Genomic DNA, 21133 nt, shown 5'->3' on the forward strand with positions numbered 1-21133 from the left:
CGGCATTGCCGAGTTTAGCGCGGCTATTGTTAGTGCGCCTGCTCACCATTGTCTACGGTGAATGCGCCGTAGACAGTGGTCCTGTCATTTGGCGAATATCTCCTAAACCGTGCAGAGGCAGAACAGGGATCTGTCAATGTAAACAAACAAATCCCCATTCTGTCAGGGGAGTAGAGAGTCATTGTCTGTTCCTAGTGATTAGGAACAATGATCTCTCTCCTCCTCCAGTCATTACACTGCCACTACACAGTTAGAAACACCTTCAGGGAAAACATTTAACCCCTTGATAATGTTAACCTCTTCCCTGCCAGTGATATTTACACAGTAAACTGTGCATTTTTATAGCACTGTTCGCTGTATAAATGTCAATGGTGTCTGATCTGTCTGCCGCTATGTCACAGTCCCATTAAAAATTGCTGATCACCGCCATTACTAGTACAAAATAAATAATAACAATAAAAATGCCATTAATCTCACAAGCTCAGAGCCAGGAGTGAGAGCCATTGGCTCCTGTTGCTTTCAATAAATGTCTGTAAAGAGGGAGTGGGGGGGGGGCTGTGTATGCTCAGAAGCGAGCCCGTAGGTGTGCCACCGTAGGAAGCAGTTTCCTATGGGGGCGCACAGAGAAGAGGAGTAGCCGAGAGCAGCAGTGGGTGACCCCTGAATAAGAGATTTGAGGTCGCTTTGTGCAACCTAGTGTGTTATGGTATTGTACCAAAAAATGGACAAACAATTCTGGCAAAGCAGAGCACCATGTGGTAGTACATTACCATATGCTGTGGTGCACTGCACGCAAGTGTGTTGGACTGTGCAAAACCTTAAAGTGGTTCTAAATGCAAAAGGTTTTCTTACCTTTATGCATTCTCTGCATTAAGGTAAACAATCTTGCAATGCCTGTAGTACCCACCACCCCTAAACACTTACCTGAGTCCTCTCTCAATCCTGCACTGCCCTGGTGAGGGCCGGCCATCTGAGTACCGGCAGCTGGTTGGCTGTGGAAGTGCCTATCAGAGCCAGCGGCTTTCCGAATACAGCCCTTAGGCTGTAATCGGCTTCCAAATACTTATCCAAGGGACCCACGGGGGGTGCGTTCTTGGATAAGACTGACAGACGTCTCAGCCAATCAGGTTCACCGGTTCTGGTTACCGGTAACCTGATTGGCTGAAGCGTCATCGAGGGTGGGAGAAGACATCGAGGGACCATGGAAGGAGGATGGCAGACCCCAGAAAGGTAAGTGCCGGGCGGGGGGAGGCAGCATTTTACAGGGCCCAGTGGCGATAATACAGGGCACAGTGGCGACAAAGGGCACAGTGGCGACAATTGGCACAGTGGCAACAAAGGGCACAGTGGCGACAAAGGGCACAGTGGCGACAATTGGCACAGTGGCTGCGTTTGATGGCATGGCACAGTGGTGACAATTGATGGCACAGTGGCTGCGTTTGATGGCATGGCACAGTGGTTACAATTGATGGCACAGTGGCTGCGTTTGATGGTATGGCACAGTGGTGACAATTGATGGCACAGTGGCTGCGTTTGATGGCATGGCACAGTGGCTGCGTTTGATGGGCCCAGTGGCTGCGTTGGATGGGCCTAGTGTCTGCATTTGATGGGCACAGTGGCTGCAATTGTTTTTTTTTTTCGTTTGTTTGCGCCCCCCCCCAAAGGTTTTGAGCACGAGCCGCCACTGACGACCGTTTTCCTCAGCAAAATCCATCAAGAAAAATGCTGGCAGAGCATTTTTGCCGAGAAAAATGGTCGAGTATGTGTTTCGTCGAGGAAACTGTCGCGGATCTTGATGAGAAAAAAAGAGAACATGTTCTCTTTTTTCTCGTCAGGAGTCTCAATTTCCTTGTCGTGTTTCTCGTCTGGCTGGTTTACAACGAGAAACACGTTCGTCTTTATGCTTAGAAACCCTCGCATGCTCAGAATAAAGTATGAGACGGGAGCGCACCTTCGGTAAAAGTAGTTTTCGTAATGGAGATAGCACATTCGTCACGCTGTAACAGACTGAAAAGCGTGAATCGTCTCTCACCAAACTTTTTCTTAACACGCAGTAACATGAGATTAGCAAAATCAGCCCCAAGGGTGGCGCCAGTGGAATCGAACTTCCCCTTTATAGTGCCGTTGTACGTCACCGCGTTTGAGAACGACGAGATTTTGTCTTGACAGTGTGTATGCAAGGAAAGCTTGACAAGAACCTCATCGAGGAAAACAACGTTTCTTTTACGACGAGATTCGAGGTGTGTACGAAGCCTCACTGCATAAAATGGCTGGTGTTATAACAGATCAAACATAAGCAGCTTCCTTGGCTGTAAAAGACAGGAGGGATTAATTCTGCTTTAAGGCTGTCAGCAGATCAGCCTCTGCAAACTCGGCAGTGCCTAAAAAATGCCTAAAAATGCAACTGAGCTGGGTGAAACAGTGTATTACTGGATTTTAAAGTGGCGCTCCACCCAAAAGGGGAAGTTCTGCTAGTTTTCATACTCCCCCACTTCAACTGCCACATTTAGCATTTTTTGGGGGGAAGCAAGTATTTGGTTTTGACAGGTACCCGCTCCCACTTCTGGCTCAGATTCCTGCGGCTCCCCCTCCTTCCCCGGCAGTCTTCTGGGACACATCACAGGTCCCAGAAGACCACAGGACCATTCACAATGTGCAGAGCGGCTTGGGCATGCACAATAGCAGTGGCGGTGCGTCCATAAGGGCGCATGGGCCCCGCCCCTCTCTCCAGCCACCCCCTCTATGACCAATGGATAGATTCATTCATTGCATAAATCTATTCAGGGCCGTTGCTGCCACCCCCTATTCAGACGCCCGGCGTTACAGCGGCGGATGGTGTTTTTGAAGCACCTGATTAGAGCCATAGGCTCTAATAGGCGTCACAAAAGGTGACCTGCGAGCACCATGCTTGGCGCTTGCAGTCCACCCAGGTGTGTTAGAACAGCAAATTAATATTTGCTTTCCTAACAATGAACCGCCTCTCTGTCAATTAGGTGCTTGGGTCTGTTACCCATCACCTGATTGGCTGAAACGACAGGCGCTGTGATTGGATGCCTATCAATCGCCTATAGGAAGGGGCCGCCGTCAGCCACTGCCCCACCAAGACAGGGTAAGTGCCGGGCAGACGGCGAGCAGGCGTGGTCGTCACATCGGTGACATTCGATGGCACAGTGGGAGCATTTGATGGACACAGTGGAAGCATTTGATGGCACAGTGGCAGCATTTGATGGCACAGTGGCAGCATTTGATGGGCACAGTGTCAGCATTTGATGGGCACAGTGTCAGCATTTGATGGGCACAGTGGCGGCAATTGATGGGCACAAGTGGTGGCATTTGATGGGCACAGTGGCGGCATTTGATGGGCACAGTGGCTGCGTTTTAAGGGCACAGTGAGGCTGCAATAGATTTTTTTTTCAGTTTGCGCCCCGCCAATAATTTTGAACACCAGCCACCACTGCACAGTAGGAAACTGACGGTGAAGCCGTAAGTCTTCACTTCCTGTTTTCCTTACTTGATGCCGGTGCCTGCACCCAAAGCCGATTGAAGAATCAGCTCTGGTGAGGACATCTCTGGATCCCTGGACATGCAAGTGCCCTTCTATTAAAAGTCATCAGCTACAGTATTTGTAGCTTCTGACTCTTAATTTTTTGGGGGGAGACTGGAGCTCCTCTTTAAACCGTATAGACACTTAGGGCCAGATTCTCAAAGGCGTTACGACGGCGCAACACCATTTGCGCCGTCGTAAGTCCTAATCTGGCCCAGGGTATCTATGCGACTGATTCTTAGAATCAGTTACGCATAGATACCCATTAGATCTGACAGGCGTAAGGCTCTTACGCTGTCAGATCTTAAATGCAATTTTTTTTCCCGCCGCTAGGTGTCGCATCGTCGTCTTCCCCGTCGTCTATGCAAATAAGCTAGTTACGCTAAATTCCTGAACGTACGCGCGGACGACGCAGTGATTTTACGACGTTTCCGTAAGCGTAAACTTGCCCCTGCTATAATGAGGGGCAAGTTTACCTAGGTCCGTCGTATGCCATGTTAAGTATGGCGTCGGGTCAGCGTCGGCTTTTTCCGTCGTTTACGTAGTTTTCGTAAGTCGTTCGCGAATACGACTTTACGTCAATGACGCTCACATCGGCGTCATTGACGTTTTCCGTCGTGAGCTGGAGCATGCGCACTGGGCTATTTTTCCGCCCGGGGCATGCGCAGTTCGAACGGCGTGGGGGCGCGCTTAATTTAAATACAAGCCGCCCCTTTTGAATTACGCGGCCTTACGCTGGGCCAATTACACTACGCCGACGCAAATTACGGAGCAAGTGCTTGGAGAATACGGAGCAAGTGCTTGGAGAAATGGCTTGCGCTACGCCGCCGCAGATTCTACAAGAATCTGGCCCTTATTTTTTATGTTTTACATAGCTATACCTGCAAAAGAGGCCAGCCGTAATTTTCTTACTAGAGTTCCACTAATGGAGGCGATGTACGAGTAGCAGGTACCTCTGCAGCCACTGGGTCTCACTGCGGTTGTGACCGCTACAGATCCAGTCCTAGGCTATAAATGGGACTTTCATCTCTTGCTGCAAACAGCTTAACCAGCTGTGTTTTATGAGAAATACAGCTGAGCTACACCTGGACTCCGTTCTTTCCCTTGTCTTGCAGGTGGCGTATTATGTCAGGTTGTAGACTTCATATTATGATCATTAAACCATATGTTATTTGATTCGCGCTCGTAATCCCACCAGTTTAGAATGGTCTTTGGCTGGCTACTTGCGCTACACCAGTATATATTTTTTAGCATGAAAACAATCCCGTAGAAGTAAACTTTCCCTCTTTCAGTTAATAAAAGACCTCTCGGAATAATGCTGCCTCAGTAGTTTAGATTTCAGCCTCAATGTGGCTTCAATAAATATTTTTCAACGCTATTGTGGAGGAGTAAACTGAGACATCTTGTTTATGCCACACTCAGACAGTCTGGATGTGATTAGTTTTTAATAAAACTGAAGCCGGAGCTGCATCATAAACACAGATTTAGGGCTAAACTACACGGGTGCTTTTAATATTTTGTCGCTAAGCAATTTAACTGCTTGTTGGCAATCACCTTGTTTGTAACACATTGAAGATGAATTGTGAATGTGGAGACTGTCAGAATGTGGTTTAATCACTCAGATCCGCAAGTTTAAAGTTGTCTGCAAACATTTAGCCAGATTCAGGTAGAGTTATCAGTAGATACGCCGTCGTAACTCTGAATCTGCGCCGTCGTATATTTAAGTGTATTCTCAAATTGCGATACACTTGTATCTAGCTAAGACCGCCGGAGCCGTCGTATCTTAGCTGTCTATTTCCGCCGGCCGCTAGGAGCGTGTACGCTGATTTACACCTAGAATGCGTAAATCAGCGAGATACGCCTATTCACGAACATACGCTTGCCCGTCGCAGTAAAGATACGCCGTTTACGTAAGGCGTTTTCAGGCCTAAAGATATTCCACCAAAAAGATGGCGCAGCCAATGTTAAGTATGGACGTCGGAACCGCGTCAAATTTTTTAATTTTTACGTCGTTTGCATAAGTCGTCCGTGAATGGGGCTGGGCGTAATTTACGTTCATGTCGAAACCAATAAGTCTTTGCGCGTAATTTGGAGCATGCGCACTGGGATACGTACACGGATGGCGCATGCGCCGTTCGTTAAAAACATCATGCTTTATTTACATAAAACACGCCCACCTCTTCACAATTTGAATTAGACGCGCTTACGCCGGCACATTTACGATACGCCCCCGTAACTTAGGACGCAAGTGCTTTGTGAATACAGCACTTGCCTCTCTAACTTACGGCGGCGTAGCGTATATGAGATACGCTACGCCTGCCTAACGTTAGGCACGTGTACCTGAATCCAGCTAATTGTGTAGATTTGGTACACGTAGAGCCGTGGTGTAATAAAGGAGGCAGGAAACTGAGGCTGAAATCTCAAGACCTGTTGCTGGAGTGTTCATCGGAAGATCATGAATGGGACACACGGGCGCGGATAAAAGAACAGGGAAAGAGAGAGAGAAAAGAAAGAAACTTGACATAGAGGACACTTTGATCTCTTGATCCAGCCACTGCTGCAGGGCAGGTTTTTGAAGATTGTTGGGAATACAGAAAAGACCTCAGGACTTGAGTAAAACTAGTAATAGTAATACTAGTAATACTAGTGTAAATACTAGAAGATTACTCCAGTTCAGAGGAGATATAACGAAGGTATTTGGCACAATTATACATTACAATATATACTACTGTAATAGAGTGGATTATAGGTTTTTACAAGCATTTTAACCGAGTTCACACTGGGGATTCGTGTTAGGCAAGGAGAGAGAGGGGGAGAGAAGACAGCACATTACATAGTAAGACCTAGCCTGAAAAAAAGCCCTGCTGTGTCTTTTGTTGCCAAAATTAATATAAGACCCAGACTTATTTTCAGGGGAAACACGATAGCTGTGGGGGGCCCTGACAGCACTGCCTGGCTTGACAAGTCTATTTTTCAACTGACTTTTGTCGAAGGAGTCGTTGTCAGAAGTCAGAGTTGGAAAATTGTGACCCAACAGTGGCGGCATCCTATTAGATGCCACCACCGTTCAGGTATTCAGCGTCCACGGGTCACACTGACTACTAAATGCAATAGCTGGTAGGAGTGATTCCTTCATCCCCACTGTTTATCGTGGATTGGGGAATCAATTGATTTATTGCAGGCAGAGGCGTATCTAGTGAAAATGGCGCCTATGGCAAGCACTGAAACTGCGCCCGTCAAAACATTTGAAACCTTTCAGATAACCAGAGATAGTTATCGCAGTGTGGCGAGGACATAGAGGGACACTGGGGACCACTGGGGCTGGTACTGAAAATTTGGGGGGGGGGCGCAAACTGAAAAAAAAAATCAATTGCAGCCACTGTGCCCATCAAAAGCAACCACTGTGCCATCAATGGCCAGTCATCAACCATCATGGGGGCACCTGTCACTCCCCTCCCTAGGCCAAGTAGCAATATTAGCAATTGCTGTGCCGGGCGCCGCTCTTCAGCAGGCTGGCCGCGATGCCGGGAGCTACATTAGTGCTGGAGACGGCTGCAGGAGGACGAGTGGGTTTTTTTTCGTGCAGGGGGTAGCTTTTTGCCGCCCCCCTCCCCATGGAACTTGCCATGGCTGCCATACCCTAGATACACCACTGATTGCAGGGCATGTTTTATATATATATATACACACCAAACTGGGTATATATAAGCATTTCAGTATTTGGCTAGTCACTTTCATCCACCAGAAAAAAACTAAACAAAATTTACTAACGAAATGGACATTATTCACTTAGCAAAGTGAATATGCATTGAGCCTAATAAATAAGATGAAGCTGTATTAATTTTGAACAGCCAATGATGTGCTAGCAAAAATCCTGTTTTTTAATCGCCCTCACTATCTTTTCTATATGAACAACTTGTACTTAATTGATAAACCATCCATATTGTATTGTTGTAAACATACAGAATGTATACATTATATAGGGTCCCACTTGTCCAAGCCTCCTATGATCTTTACAGAAAACATGATCATCCCTGCAATAAATATCACATATTCTTACCAGTTCCAAAATAGTGTGGATTAGAGAACAGAGGTTTAGCACTTTAGCTAGAGGCAAAAAATATTTCTTGCTGTGCCAAAGGAGAGCAAACAGACAGATCCTCCTCAGGAATGGAGTCAGCAGTTGATAAGAGTTTGTAATATTCATCTTCTCTGTCTAGAACTTTGACTTGGCTGAAACAGACAGATAAAACATAAATCACACAATACATTAAACATTATTACGAGTCTCCGATTTGTATGGAATATTAGGGTCCAACAACCGGAGTGCTAAAACACACATTTTGTTAGTGGAAACAAAAGAAAAGAAAAAAAAACAGTAATTGATTGATTGTTATATTGTTAAAAAAATAATACAAACTTCTCTGACTCGTTTCAGTTGGAAAAGTTCATCTATAGGGTTTATTTGATTATTTATAGGGTTTATTTGATTATTTATAGGGTTTATTTGATGTTACATAGTTACATAGTAGGCGAGGTTGAAAAAAGACATCGGCCAGATTCAGGTAGAAACGCCTATCTTTAGGCGGGCGTAGTGTAGCTCAGATACACTACGCCGCCGCAAGTTTGAGCAGCAAGTTGTGTATTCACATAGAACTTGCGCTTAAACTTACGGCGGCGCAGTGTAACTGGGCCGGCGTAAGCCCGCCTAATTCAAAATAGGCTGGTTGGGGGCGTGTACTATGTAAAATAGTAGTGACCCCACGTTTTTCACGTTTTTAATCTATAAATAACTGATTCTAAAAATCAGGTGCATAGATACGACGGCGCACAATCGGACTTACGACGGTGTATCTGGAGATACGTCGTCGTAAGTCTCTGTGAATCTGGCCCATCAAGTCCACCTATGTGTGTGATTATATGTCAGTATCACCTAGTATTTCCCTGTATGTTGTGGTCGTTCAGGTGCTTATCTAATAGTTTTTTGAAACTTTCGATGCCCCTCGCTGAGACCACCGCCTGTGGAAGGAAATTCCACATCATTGCCGATCTTACAGTAAAGAACCCTCTACGTAGTTTAAGGTTAAACCTCTTTTCTTCAAATTTTAATGAGTGGCCACGTGTCTTGTTAAACTCCCTATGGTGTCTTGTTAAACTACCTACCAGTACGGTATTTGTAAATTGAAATCATATCCCCTCTCAAGAGTCTCTTCTCCAGAGAGAATAAGTTCTGTGATCGCAACCTTTCCTCATAACTAATGTCCTCCAGTCCCTTTATTCGTTTTGTTGCCCTTCTTTGTACTTGCTCCATTTCTAGTACATCCTTCCTGAGAACTGGTGCCCAGAACTCGACAGCATACTCCAGGTGTGGCCGGACCAGAGTCTTGTAGAGTGGGAGAATTATCGTTTTATCTCTGGAGTTAATCCTTTTTTTTAATGCATGCTAATATTCTGTTTGCTTTGTTATTGCATGCCATTGCTGAGCCCATCATCTACTAGGACCCCCAGGTCCTTTTCCATCCTAGTTTTCCCCAGAGGTTCTCCCCCCAGTAAGTAGATTGCATTCATATTTTTGCCACCCAAATGCAAATTTAAAATTTTTCTGCATTAAACCTCTTTTGCCATGTAGTTTCCCACCCCAATAATTTCGTCAGATCTTCTTGCAAGGTTTCCACATCCTGCAGAGAAGTTATTGTCCTGCTTAGCTTAGTATCGTGATGTGCGGAATTAAACTCTGCATTATTTTTGCAAATGGGCATGCACAGCTCAGAGTACATTCGGGAGAATCAGTTATGATAGAAGAGACCAATAGGGTCTTCTTCATAAAAAAACATACTTGTAAGCATTTTATTTAGCTTCAATTACACTTTAAGGCAGTATTAAACCCAAACCCAAAAATGTATTGTATTGCAGCTTATAAATGATTAGATGTGGTGGTTGCATTCGTTTTCTTTTTATTAGGCTTTTACTTTCATCTGGTGATCCAGCCAGTAAGTCTGTTATATTTAAATTTCCTTTAGCAGATCAAGCTGTCCAGCAAAAGTGTAATTTAGAGGGTTGAGACAAACCATTTAACACTGATAGGGTTGTGAGTGAGTGAGTAACTTGTATAGCGCTGACAAATGCAAACCGAATCGCGTCAAGGCGCTTGAATCCAGAGTCGTGCTGATCCTTCAGAAGAGATGGGTCTTCAATTTTTTCCTAAAAGCCCGATGGTTTTCTTCCATGCCCCTAAGGCCTTGTACACACGAGCGGATCTGTCGGATGAAAACGGTCCGCGGACCGTTTTCATCGGACATTTTCCGGACCAGTTTCAGCGGACATGTTCGGTCGTGTGTACGAGGCCTCACACTGGATTTGAATGACAGCAGCAGGAGCCAATGGCTACCACTGTTCTCACTGAGTCCAGCAGTGCTGCTCTCAGGCACAGTGCTGGATCGAGATCAGGCTCTTGTAAGTATTTAGGGTGAGCTGCACATGAAAGTTTTTTTTACCTTTTGGCAGATAATGCATTAAGGTAAAACACCTGAAGCCTTTACAACTTTTAAAAAAACAAGTTAGCAGTGGCATCTCTTATATTTCTAACATCCCAGATCCCCTTAAACTTCCAATACTAAAGTCCTTTTGATAACGGGCCTTTTTATCATAATTTGTGATTCGTTACAGCTGGCAGTTTGCTGAATTTTAAGCTGCTATCATTATGCTTGTTAGTAGGGAGCCATATACACATCCAGGGGGGCAATATTAAACAATTTCAATGTTTAAGAATTTTCCATTTTACAAAAGGACTTCTGTTTACAGTTGTTAAATTCAGGATGGATATTTACCCAAGTTTTCTCGGCTTCCTCTTGCTCCCTTGATAGTCTAGAGTTCCCTGCGGGAAGGACCAAGAACACGCTTTCAGAAGCTAAGCAGGGAGTCGTTAATTTTTAATTCAAAGTGATTTTGTGTTGAATGCAAGCAGATGCTGATAATATCACAAGTCAAAGCATAATTTTTTTGATCAAAGGGCTCAAGTGAGCCTGATGAAGCATGCATGTTGGTTTTCTTTGATAAACCACATCAATTATTCACCGTGAAAGGAGACATCCTGATATGAAAGCAACTGATAAAGGGCAGAGGCACATGTTCAGCCAGCGCTGTGTTAAGAGAGGGGATGGAGAGATGGGTTGCTACGATAGAGAAAAGAAGGAACGGTTGAAGAGATTTGTAATAGAGTGAGAGCAAAAAACAGGCACATACATGGGCAGATTGGGCCTACCAACGTTTTATATTCTCATCTACACAAGCCGAAATTGCAACATTGTTGGCCTTCCACGGTAATGGTCCAATGTGTTCAATGAGATACTCACATTATTATATTATCAAGTGCAGAACAACAGAAACAATCATATATGAACTGCATAGCTCATGTCAATGTGACTCTTGTAAATAAACCATCTGATATCTGTTGGCCATGAGTGCTGGGGAGGCCCTAATTATAGTCAAAGAAAGCCTTTGTTGACCAGAAATTAGCATGTGGACCTTTTCCATTTACACGATTATCTGTTAAATGTTCTTGAAGCGGAGCTCCACCCTAAAGTGGAACTCCCGCTGATCGGAACCCCCCCACCCCCCCGGTGTCACATTTGACACCTTTCAGGGAGTCTAAAGACAGGTATTTGCACCCACTTCCAGCCACACAGTCTCGGGCAGACTGCGGAAATGACGTCACCTCACGTCTCCCCCCCTCGTCCCCCGTTGTGTTCTGGGAACACTCGGCTCCCAGTACACAGCGGGAGCCAATCGGCAGGCGTAGCGCGACTCGCGCATGCACCATAGGGAACCGGGCAGTGAAGCCGGAGCGCTTCACTTCATGGTTCCCTCACCGAGGATGGCGGGGGGGGGCAGCAGAGTGACGAGCGATCGCTCGTCCTCTGCTGTGGACGGCGCTGGACTCCAGGACAGGTAAGTGTCCTAATATTAAAAGTCAGCAGCTGCAGTATTTGTTGCTGCTGGCTTTTAATATCTTTTTTTCAGCGGAGCTCCGCTTTAACGAATGTTATTAGAACTTTAAAAAAAGTGACAGATTCATTTTGAAAAATCTCTGACCAAAGGGCAATATTTCTTCTTGCCTCTTCTGCCAAGAAAAAAATACATTTGGTTCAATGTTGCAGAGATTTTCACTTTAAAGCCCAACTGAAGAAATAATTATTCTGATATATACCTTGTCGTACAGTGCCTTGGAAAAGTATTCATACCCCTTGAAATTTTCTACATTTTGTCATGTTACAACCAAATATATAAACGTATCTTATTGGGATTTTATGTGATAGACCAACACAAAGTGGCACATAATTGTGAAGTTGAAGGAAAATAATAAATGTTTTTCAAAAATGTTTTACAAATAAATATGTGAAAAGTGTGGCGTACATTTGTATTCAGCCCCCCTGAGTCAATACTTTGTAGAACCACCTTTCACTGCAATTACAGCTGTAAAGTGTGTTTGGAGCCGTCTCTACCAACTTTTCACATCTAGAGAGTAAAATATTTGTCCATTCTTCTTTGCAAAATAGCTCAAGCTCTGTCAGATTGGATGGAGAGCGTCTGTGAACAGAAATTTTCAAGTTTTTCCACAGATATGGATTTAGGTCTGGACTTTGACTGGGCCATTCTAACACATAATTATGCTGTAATCTAAACCATTCCATTGTAGCTCTGGCTGTATGTTTAGGGTCGTTGTCCTGCTGGAAGGTGAACCTCTGCCCCAGTCTCAAGTATTTTGCAGATTCTAACAGGTTTTCTTCTAAGCTTGCCCTATTTTGCTCCATCCATCTTCCTATCAACTCTGACCAGTTTCCCTGTCCCTGCTGAAGAAAATCATCTCCACAACATGATGCTGCCACCACCATGTTTCACGGTGGGGATGGTGTGTTCAGGATGATGTGCAGTGTTAGTTTTCCACCACACATAGCATTTTGCTTTTAGGCTAAAAAGTAAAATTTTGGTCTTATTTGACTGGAGCACCTTCTTCTATGTTTGCTGTGTCACGAATATGGCTTCTCGCAAACTGCAAACAGGACTTCTTATGGCTTTCTTTCAACAATGGCTTTATTCTTGCCACTCTTCTATTAAGGCCAGATTTGTGGAGTGCACGACTTAAGCCGCGTACACACGATCAGTCCATCCGTCGTGCCTACACACCATTGTTTAAAAAAACGATCGTGTCAGAATGCGGTGACGTAAAACACAACGACGTGCTGAGAAAAAATGTCAATGCTTCCAAGCATCATGCGTCGACTTGATTCTGAGCATGCATGGATTTTTAACCGATGGTTGTGCCTACTAACGATCAGTTTTGACCTATCGGTTAGGAATCCATCGGTTAAATTTAAAGCAAGTTGGCTTTTTTTTAACCGATGGTTAAATAACCTATGGGGCCCACACACGATCGGTTTTGACCGACAAAAACGGTCCATCAGACCGTTGTCCTCTGTTTAACCTATCGTGTGTACGAGGCCTAATAGTTGTCCTGTGGACAGATTCTCTCACCTGAGCTGTGGTTCTCTGCAGCTCCTCCAGAGTTACCATGGGCCTCTTACTGCTTCTCTGATAAATGTTCTCCTTGCCTGTACTGTCAGTTTAGGTGGACTGCCATGTTTTGGTAGGTTTACAGTTGTGTCATACTCTTTCGATTTTCAGAAGATGGATTGAACAGCGCTCCGTGAGATGTTCAAAGCTTGGGATGTTTTTTTATAACCTAACACTGCTTTAAATTTCTCCACAACTTTATCCATGACCTGTCTGGTGTGTTCCATGACCTTCATGATGCTCACCAAGGTTCTCCAACAAACCTCTGAGAGCTTCACAGAACATCTGTACGTTTACTGAGATTAAATTGCACACAGGTGGACTCTTTTTACTAATTAGGTGACTTCTGAAGGCAATTGTTTCCCCTAGAATTTAGTTGGGGGTTTTAGAGTAAAGGGGGCTGAATACAAATGCACGCCACACTTTTCAGATATTTATTCGTAATTTTTTTTGCATTCTACTGTTTAAGGCTCGATTCACATCTATGCATGTTGCTTTTGAGAGTTTCTACCACAATTTTAACTTTGATTTTGATGCAATTTGCATTTTTGCATTAATACCTGGGTTAGTATGTGCAAAGTGGATTTTATAGACTTTTTGGCTATTAAAGAATATATTTAAATTATGTTTTTTATGCCCTTCTTATTTAAAACATACACTTAAGAAACAGGGCAATGGCTTATATTTTCACAGTGCTACTTCTAACACATGGCTTATAATGTAATCTCTAAATAAATCCTTCCCAGTCCTCTAGTTCTGCACTGTCTTGCTATGTGGCAACATTGATAGATGTCCCACACTATTCAAGGATTCTTAAGCTAAACAAAGTACAGTATGTGGGGGCAATTAACCCTAAATTCACAGCAGAAGCAATTAAATCTTTATCTTTAATGCAATATTAAACTTTAAACACATAATTAAATATTTTTTAGCTTACTAATCCTTAAAGAGTAACTTCACTTTTGTTAAAAGAAAAGAACAACACTCCCCTCTGGGTCATCTACGCACATTACAAGGATTTTAACAAACTTTGTTGCAGATTCCCACAGTTTGTTATTCTGAAGAAATCCCTGTGTGTTTGTCTGTGTCCATGCGTAAAGTGAATCTAATGCAAGCGGGTTACATAATTATCAGCTGCTGCACCTGCAGTGCTCTAATGAGGAAAGCTGCTGGGTCTGCATTCTTTTAAACGTGATTGAATGCTGCCCGATTTTTGGCCTGTGTGTGCGGCACTTAAGCGGAAGGATATATTACCTTTTGTAGCACATTCCCCACCCTATTAGATTGTAAGCTCTTCTGACCAGGGCCTTCTTGTATTTTATTGTATTGTAACTGAACTGTTTCCCTTTATATTGTAAAGCGATGAGCAAACTGTGGCTCTATATAAACCGTGAATAATAAAAATAATAATGAGCTCATCAGCCTGCTGTTGCTCTATCACTGCCCAATTGCAGGCTTGGAGCAGGTGGATAAACAAATTTTACTGGTAACTACATTAGAAAAAAGACAAGGTACTAACCTGGCTATGCTGTCTGGCAGGTCTGTGTAAAATGCAGAACTGACTGGACAAAATGAAAAGCAAATCTGCTATCATATATCATAACACATTGGGGGGATTTACTAAGCCCGGAGCAGCCAGAATTCGGGGCAGCCGCGTATCTATCAGCTTCTATCTTTCATTCTTTTAAGTAAATTCCCACCATTAGGTACTTCAACTAGGTAGATAACTATTTAGCTGGAGTTCAGTTTTAATAAAACCGGGCAATTAATAATTAGGATCTTATAGAACAATGTGTAGTTAAAAAGGTGTAGCTATACAAATAAATACATCTGCTGCAGAGACACACATTTCTTAATTTCTCCACAGCTGGATTGGACTCACATTAATGTGGTTATAGTACATGCTGTCCTCCGGGCTGTTCAGAGTTTTGGGCTGTTGACAGCGTCTTCTTGTCCTCAACTTCTTCTCAATAAACATTTCTGAACCTGTCACAGAATAATGGCTTCATCATTCAGAGGAAATTATATTTCAAGAATATTTGTTGTCTTCAATTGTTACAGGTAATAAGAGCCAGTTGTAAATCTCTCGCGCTACTGTGAGTATATAAATCAATGTGTGGAAGAACAGAAAAATACTAAAGCTGCTGAATCTCGTGACGTTCACCGAACATAAAATAGAAATGTGTAAATAAATGATTAGCGCTAAAGTTCAAACATACATATAAATGATGCTGACACCATGTGTCGTATTACCAATTAAACTAGCAAGTGATATAGAATACAGATGTGTAAAGTCAAATATAAATAAATACATATTAATATAAATAAATAAATAAATATAAGTGACATATGCAAAAATACTCCTGTTTCAAACAATGATTAAAAACATAAATGTGAGCCAATGCTGTATGTAACACCTCTGTAATAAAGTGCAAAACGTGATTGCTAAACCATAAGTGTCCGTGATGGAAATGGTTCAATAATGCAAAGAATTATATAGATAGGTGATGTGATAGTTCCCATGGATAAGAGGCTCTAAAGCCTCGTACACACGTCCGAGGAACTCGATGGGCGAAACACATCGTTTTGCTCGTCGAGTTCCTTGTGAAGCCGCCGAGAATCTCGGCGAGCCAAATTTTCCCATTGCCGTAGAGGAAAAAGAAGACATGCTTTCTTTTTGGCCCGTCGAGATCCTCAGCGGTTTCCTCGTTGAAAAGTGTACACACAACCGGTTTCCTCGGCAAAAAAAAAAAAAAAACAGCAAGCTTCTTGCTGGTTTTTGCCGAGAAACTCGGCCGTGTGTACGAGGCCTAAGACCTCCTGACAGTCCAAATTTCAGATCCTCCCCTGGTTTAGTTGTAATATTGAACCATGCTGGTGCTCCTCCACCTGTCTTCCAAAACTCTCACCTCCCGGATCTTTTAATTAGGCACATAGGTTGAATGACTATCTCCTTATATCTGTGGAGTGTCCAAACGGATGGTCCACCATGCTCCGCAATCCAGTATCCTAGAATAGGTAACTGGAATGGGGGGGAGGAGGGCGGCGGGGGATCGCTCCAACCCGAGCCCAGCAAAAGAAGAAAGAGCAACAGTTCACGTTTTGCACTTTATTACAGAGGTGTTACATACAGAATTGGTTCACATTTATGTTTTTAATCACTGTTTGAAAGAGGAGTATTTTTGCATATGTCACTTATATTTCTTTATTTCTTTATATTAATATTTATTTATTTATATTTGACTTTACACATCTGTATTCTATATCACTTGCTAGTTTAATTGGTAATACGACACATGGTGTCAGCATCATTTAAATGTATGTTTGAACTTTAGCGCTAATCATTTATTTACACAATAAGAGCCAGTTACAGAACAATATTTCAAAATAAAACAATATGTTTGCATGACATACACTGTACTGCTACTTCCAGAAATTGGAGTTATTTTAAAATGGACCTGGGCTAGAGAAACAGAAAAACATAATTATATAGAAGCTAAGGTTACCATCAGTCAAAAGTATTGGCAAAGATCCATGGACAGATTTAGGTTAATTTAACTTAAAATCTTTTGCAAAAATCTAACTTAACTACCTATCTACCAGAGTATTTTTTTCTTTTTTTTGCACCCTATAAAATGCACAATTTAAGCCTGAAGATTAAATAATATCTCCAAACAGTAGGGGGTTAATTTACTAAAGTCAAATAGACTGTGCACTTTGCAAGAGCAGTTGCTCCAGAGCTTAGTAAATGAGCAGAAGCTCTGCTGACTTCCATCATCCAATCATGTGCAAGAAAAAAATGCAGTTTTCTTTAAATTTTCCTTGCATGTGATTGGGTATTCTTCACAAAGTGAAGCTTTGCCTTATTTACAAAGCTCTGGAGCAACTACACTTTGCACAGTCTATTTGTCTTTAGTAAATCAACCCCAATATCTTTTCTGAAAGCAGAGACCCTGGAGAAAAATATGGTTGTTAGCACAGGTTTATCAAACCCACATTTGCTGTAAAAAATAAATTTAGGCCTCGTACACACGACCGAGGAACTCGTCGTAAATGAAACATCGTTTTCCTTGACGAGTTCCTTGTTAGGCTTGTCAAGAAACTTGACAAGCTTTCTTTGCGTACACACTGTCAAGACCAAATCTCGTCGTTCTCAAACGCGGTGACGAACAACACATACGACGGCAGGGGAAGTTCAATTCCACTGGCACAACCCTTGGGGCTGTTTTTTGCTAATCTCATGTTATTGCGTGTTAAGTAAAAGTTTTCTAAGAGACGATTTGCACTTTTCAGTCTGTTACAGCGTGACAAATGTGCTATCTCCATTACAAACGCTACTTTTACCAAAGGTGCGCTCCCGTCTCATACTTTATTCTGAGAATGCGCGGGTTTCTTAGCATACACACGATCGTGTTTCTCATGGTAAACCAGCCCGACGAGAAACACGACAAGGAAATTGAGACTCCCGACGAGGAAAAAGAGAACTTGTTCTCTTTTTTTCTCGTCGAGTTCCACGACAGTTTTCTCAATGAAAAACATACACATGACCGTTTTCCTCGGCAAAAAAGCTCTGCCACCAAGTTTCTTGATGGATTCTGTCGAGGAAAACGGTCGTGCGTATGAGGCCTCACTTTAATATTAGTGCACACAAGACAATATATTACTGTGACGGATCTCAGATACCCCGTATGGGAACCTCCGCCAGACCTGTGTCTCCTGTCTTCCAAGCGCACCCGCAGCCTGCAGACTCGCCATAACCAGCCCTTAACCCCCCAATCATGAGACAAGCCACACAGGTGTTGAGGGTTAAACATGCAGAGCATAAACTATTAAGTGCCAAACATACACTTTTAAACACAGTTAGGGACATTTCCCAATAGCCTTGTCATAGAGGGGGTAGGGGGACAAGGAAGAACCAATGGAAACTCGACACTTGTATATTCAAACAACTACAGTTAAAACACATAAAAAGGATTATGATAAGCAGGCAGCCCCTCCTTACACATCCCCTGTTGGGAGGTGTCTCCAGACATTTGTCTACGTACCATGACCCAACAAAATTAAACACAGCAACAAGAGGGGGAGGGGAGAAGGGATGTAGCATTACATTACATTATCTCAATGCCATTTTGTATATGCCTTTATCAGCTAAAAGTACATTGTTTGTGAAATACAAGTATATATTTAGCCCAGCCGGGCCAATAGGTTTAGGTAGCCGGAAGCGACGCCACGACCCCAGCCACAGATACTGTGTTCACCCGGTTCCGATGAACCGGTGATCGCAGACACAAATGTCTGGAGGTGGCATCTTCTCCGGGTGGTGGGAGATGGCAAATAGCCCTCCAAATCTCCCGTTCTCTGCTGGACCATAGTCTATGGGTAGGAGGCCAGCCCACAGCCCCTTCCAAAACACACAGTGACAGTGGGTTCTGTCATAAATACCATTTATCAGTAAATTATGTAGCGACAGCGGACTACAGTTATATAGACTACCCCACAGTCATTCTCCAGCTATTCCAATGTCCCTCTAGTGGTTGACTCCAGTAACTGTTATCATATCTTTGAGCCAAACAGGGAGGATTGTGGGACCAGTAGTCTTTGGATCAGCCATTCGGATGTTGTGATATTACCCCTGGACTACACATCTCAGATACCCCTGCGCAACAAGAGGGGACCTCTGGGAGGAACTATAAAAATTGTCAGTGAATCTGCCCCGTGGTCTCTTCTTCCCAGGCCTCACCGCGTGCACACATCTCAGTTGCTGAGAGAGAGGGCTGCAGCCTATCACATGGTGATCGAATAACTGCAACCTGGCCCCCGTAGGGCCCCACTCTGCTGGCTGTTCTTCAGACATCCACACGGCATCAACTCAGCATACGGACCCAAAGACCGCCTGTATCCTGCAGCTGATGGGTCATCGCTGTTCCTCTTTCCGAAGGAAATCCCATCCAGAGTCGCTGTTCCAGAGGCTTCTATCCAGTCCTGTTGTTGGTTAGAGGGCAGTCACCCAGCGGTTGCAATCCATATGTGGGTATCTTGCTTGAGCACTGTGTACAGACACCTCGCTCATGGAAACACTTTACTGCATTACATAAGACACTGTACATAGACATCATTACCATAAACTACTTCAAGGAATATCACTAGCCTGTTTAAGCTGTCTTGCTTGTCATGAAATCTCTGTGCCATATTTGGATATAATCTAATGAGCTCCAACTGCCGGTGAAGACATTCTGGACATTGCCGTTGTTTTTGGTTAGAGGGCCCCATATACAAACATGTACAGGCATACCCCGCTTTAAGTACACTCACTTTACATACACTCGCGAGTAAGGACATACCCGCGAGTGTATGTTAAGTGCCTTACAAGTACTGTACAGACATTTTGCAGCTACAGTAGAAGGAGCTGAAGCTCCGAGATCATACCCCACCCTGTTCCAGTGTGCCCACGACACCCCCATTACAGCCCCTGGGACCTCAACTACAGATCTTGACACCCCCACTACAGCCCCTGACCCCCTAGAAGTGAAAAAAGGTATTGTTTCACTTTAAGTACATTTTCGTTTTACATACATGCTCTGGTCCCATTGTGTACTTAAAAGTGGGGTATGCCTGTATTTATAATTAGCAAGAGACAAAACTCATAAATATACAGACTATGCGACAGCGTGACGTCACTCTTGGCTCCACCCAATGGATTTCACACTGTAGCGCACCCTCAAATAAATTGCTACACTATATGATCACATTTGGCTCCTGTGGCGAGCACTTCTTCCACACAGCTGCACATTAAACTTGCTGGCCCTGGAAAGTGACAATTTGAATGATGCCATTACCGGAGGGTTACTCTCCTTAAAGGGACCCTGAACTAGAAAAGAAGTTGTGACCTATTCCTTTCTTGGGAGATAACAAAATGCCTATGTGCTGCCTATAAGCTAAGCAGCCACGTTTTCTAGTGAGTGTGGTGTGCTGGTGATTACCACTGTGGAAATAAGAGGATCCGAATCATCCCTTATTTGTTTGAAGAAGACACACTCACAATTCAAATTTTTTTGGAATCACTTTTACTTCTGTTTACAGCCTTTTTAACAGACTTGAATTATGATCTATTGATGAACAGAGTTTCACTTATAAACTCATACACAATATTTATGTCATTTAAATGGACGGTATCCATTTATTTAGTTATTTACTTTATTACTTGTTCCTGAGTTCACATATATATTTTTTATATCATATTTTTTTGGCAGTTATGCACATTTTGGAAGTGCTACACTGCTGTTTACTTTATACTGGGAAGATTTCTTATTTTTTTTAACATATCAACCTTTTAGTGCCAGCTGCTGTTTTTTATTTTTACCTTTCCCGCTAAGCGCTGACGTCATGCTCTTAGTTATTTTTTTTTTTACTTAATTTTCTTTTACACCCAAATGTAATAATTTCACATAAAGTACAGTATAAATCATAATTTCTATTTAACAGCAGGGTCTATTAAACCCTAATATCACCTATAAAGTTCCATGGTTTTACTTTAGTTTTTTTACCCATTCTTATATTTTTCTTCACAGAGTGGGTATAAGTTAAGTGTGCACACATAGTACACCTTGGGACTATGTCGTGGCTGATCTGGCATGCTCCTTGGCTGCTGCTCCCTTTAGTCCCTACTCCATTTTGTTTGGGGGGGGTCTTCCGCCTCAACTCCGGGTGAGACAGCTCATCCCAGGCCACTGCCCAATTACATCATAGAAGTTGGGCATGTGTAAGTGATTTAGATTTTTTTTTTTACCCTTCCTTTTAGAGGGCATGATAAATTGATGGATATTTATTTGACTTTTCACCATTTACCATGCATTTTTCTCCTGATGATTGGCTACAACGTCATGAAACGTGCTAAGTTTCCATATATGAGTGCCGAGACATGCTTGCCCAAATTATGAATTTTTAATAATATCATTGTCTATTATCTGTACATATATCATGTGAATTTTACTTATATGCTCTGTATTTTGTATGAATTAT

At 43.1% G+C, this 21133-nt stretch overlaps 1 protein-coding gene across 1 annotated transcript in view; it reads right to left on the reverse strand.

Moving 5' to 3' along the window:
- MYO3B (myosin IIIB) overlaps nucleotides 1-21133 on the reverse strand; it is a 332748-nt gene that overhangs the window by 51098 nt on the left and 260517 nt on the right. The window contains exons 26-28 of the mRNA XM_040358502.1: nucleotides 14997-15100; nucleotides 10372-10418; nucleotides 7605-7777 (exon numbers count right to left, since the gene is read on the reverse strand). Coding sequence (XP_040214436.1) covers nucleotides 7648-7777; nucleotides 10372-10418; nucleotides 14997-15100 — 281 coding nt within the window. The 3' untranslated portion in view covers nucleotides 7605-7647. The remainder of the gene's footprint in view (nucleotides 1-7604; nucleotides 7778-10371; nucleotides 10419-14996; nucleotides 15101-21133) is intronic.

This window comes from Rana temporaria, chromosome 6, assembly GCF_905171775.1.
Source record: "Rana temporaria chromosome 6, aRanTem1.1, whole genome shotgun sequence".
NCBI classification, from domain to species: Eukaryota; Metazoa; Chordata; class Amphibia; order Anura; family Ranidae; genus Rana; species Rana temporaria.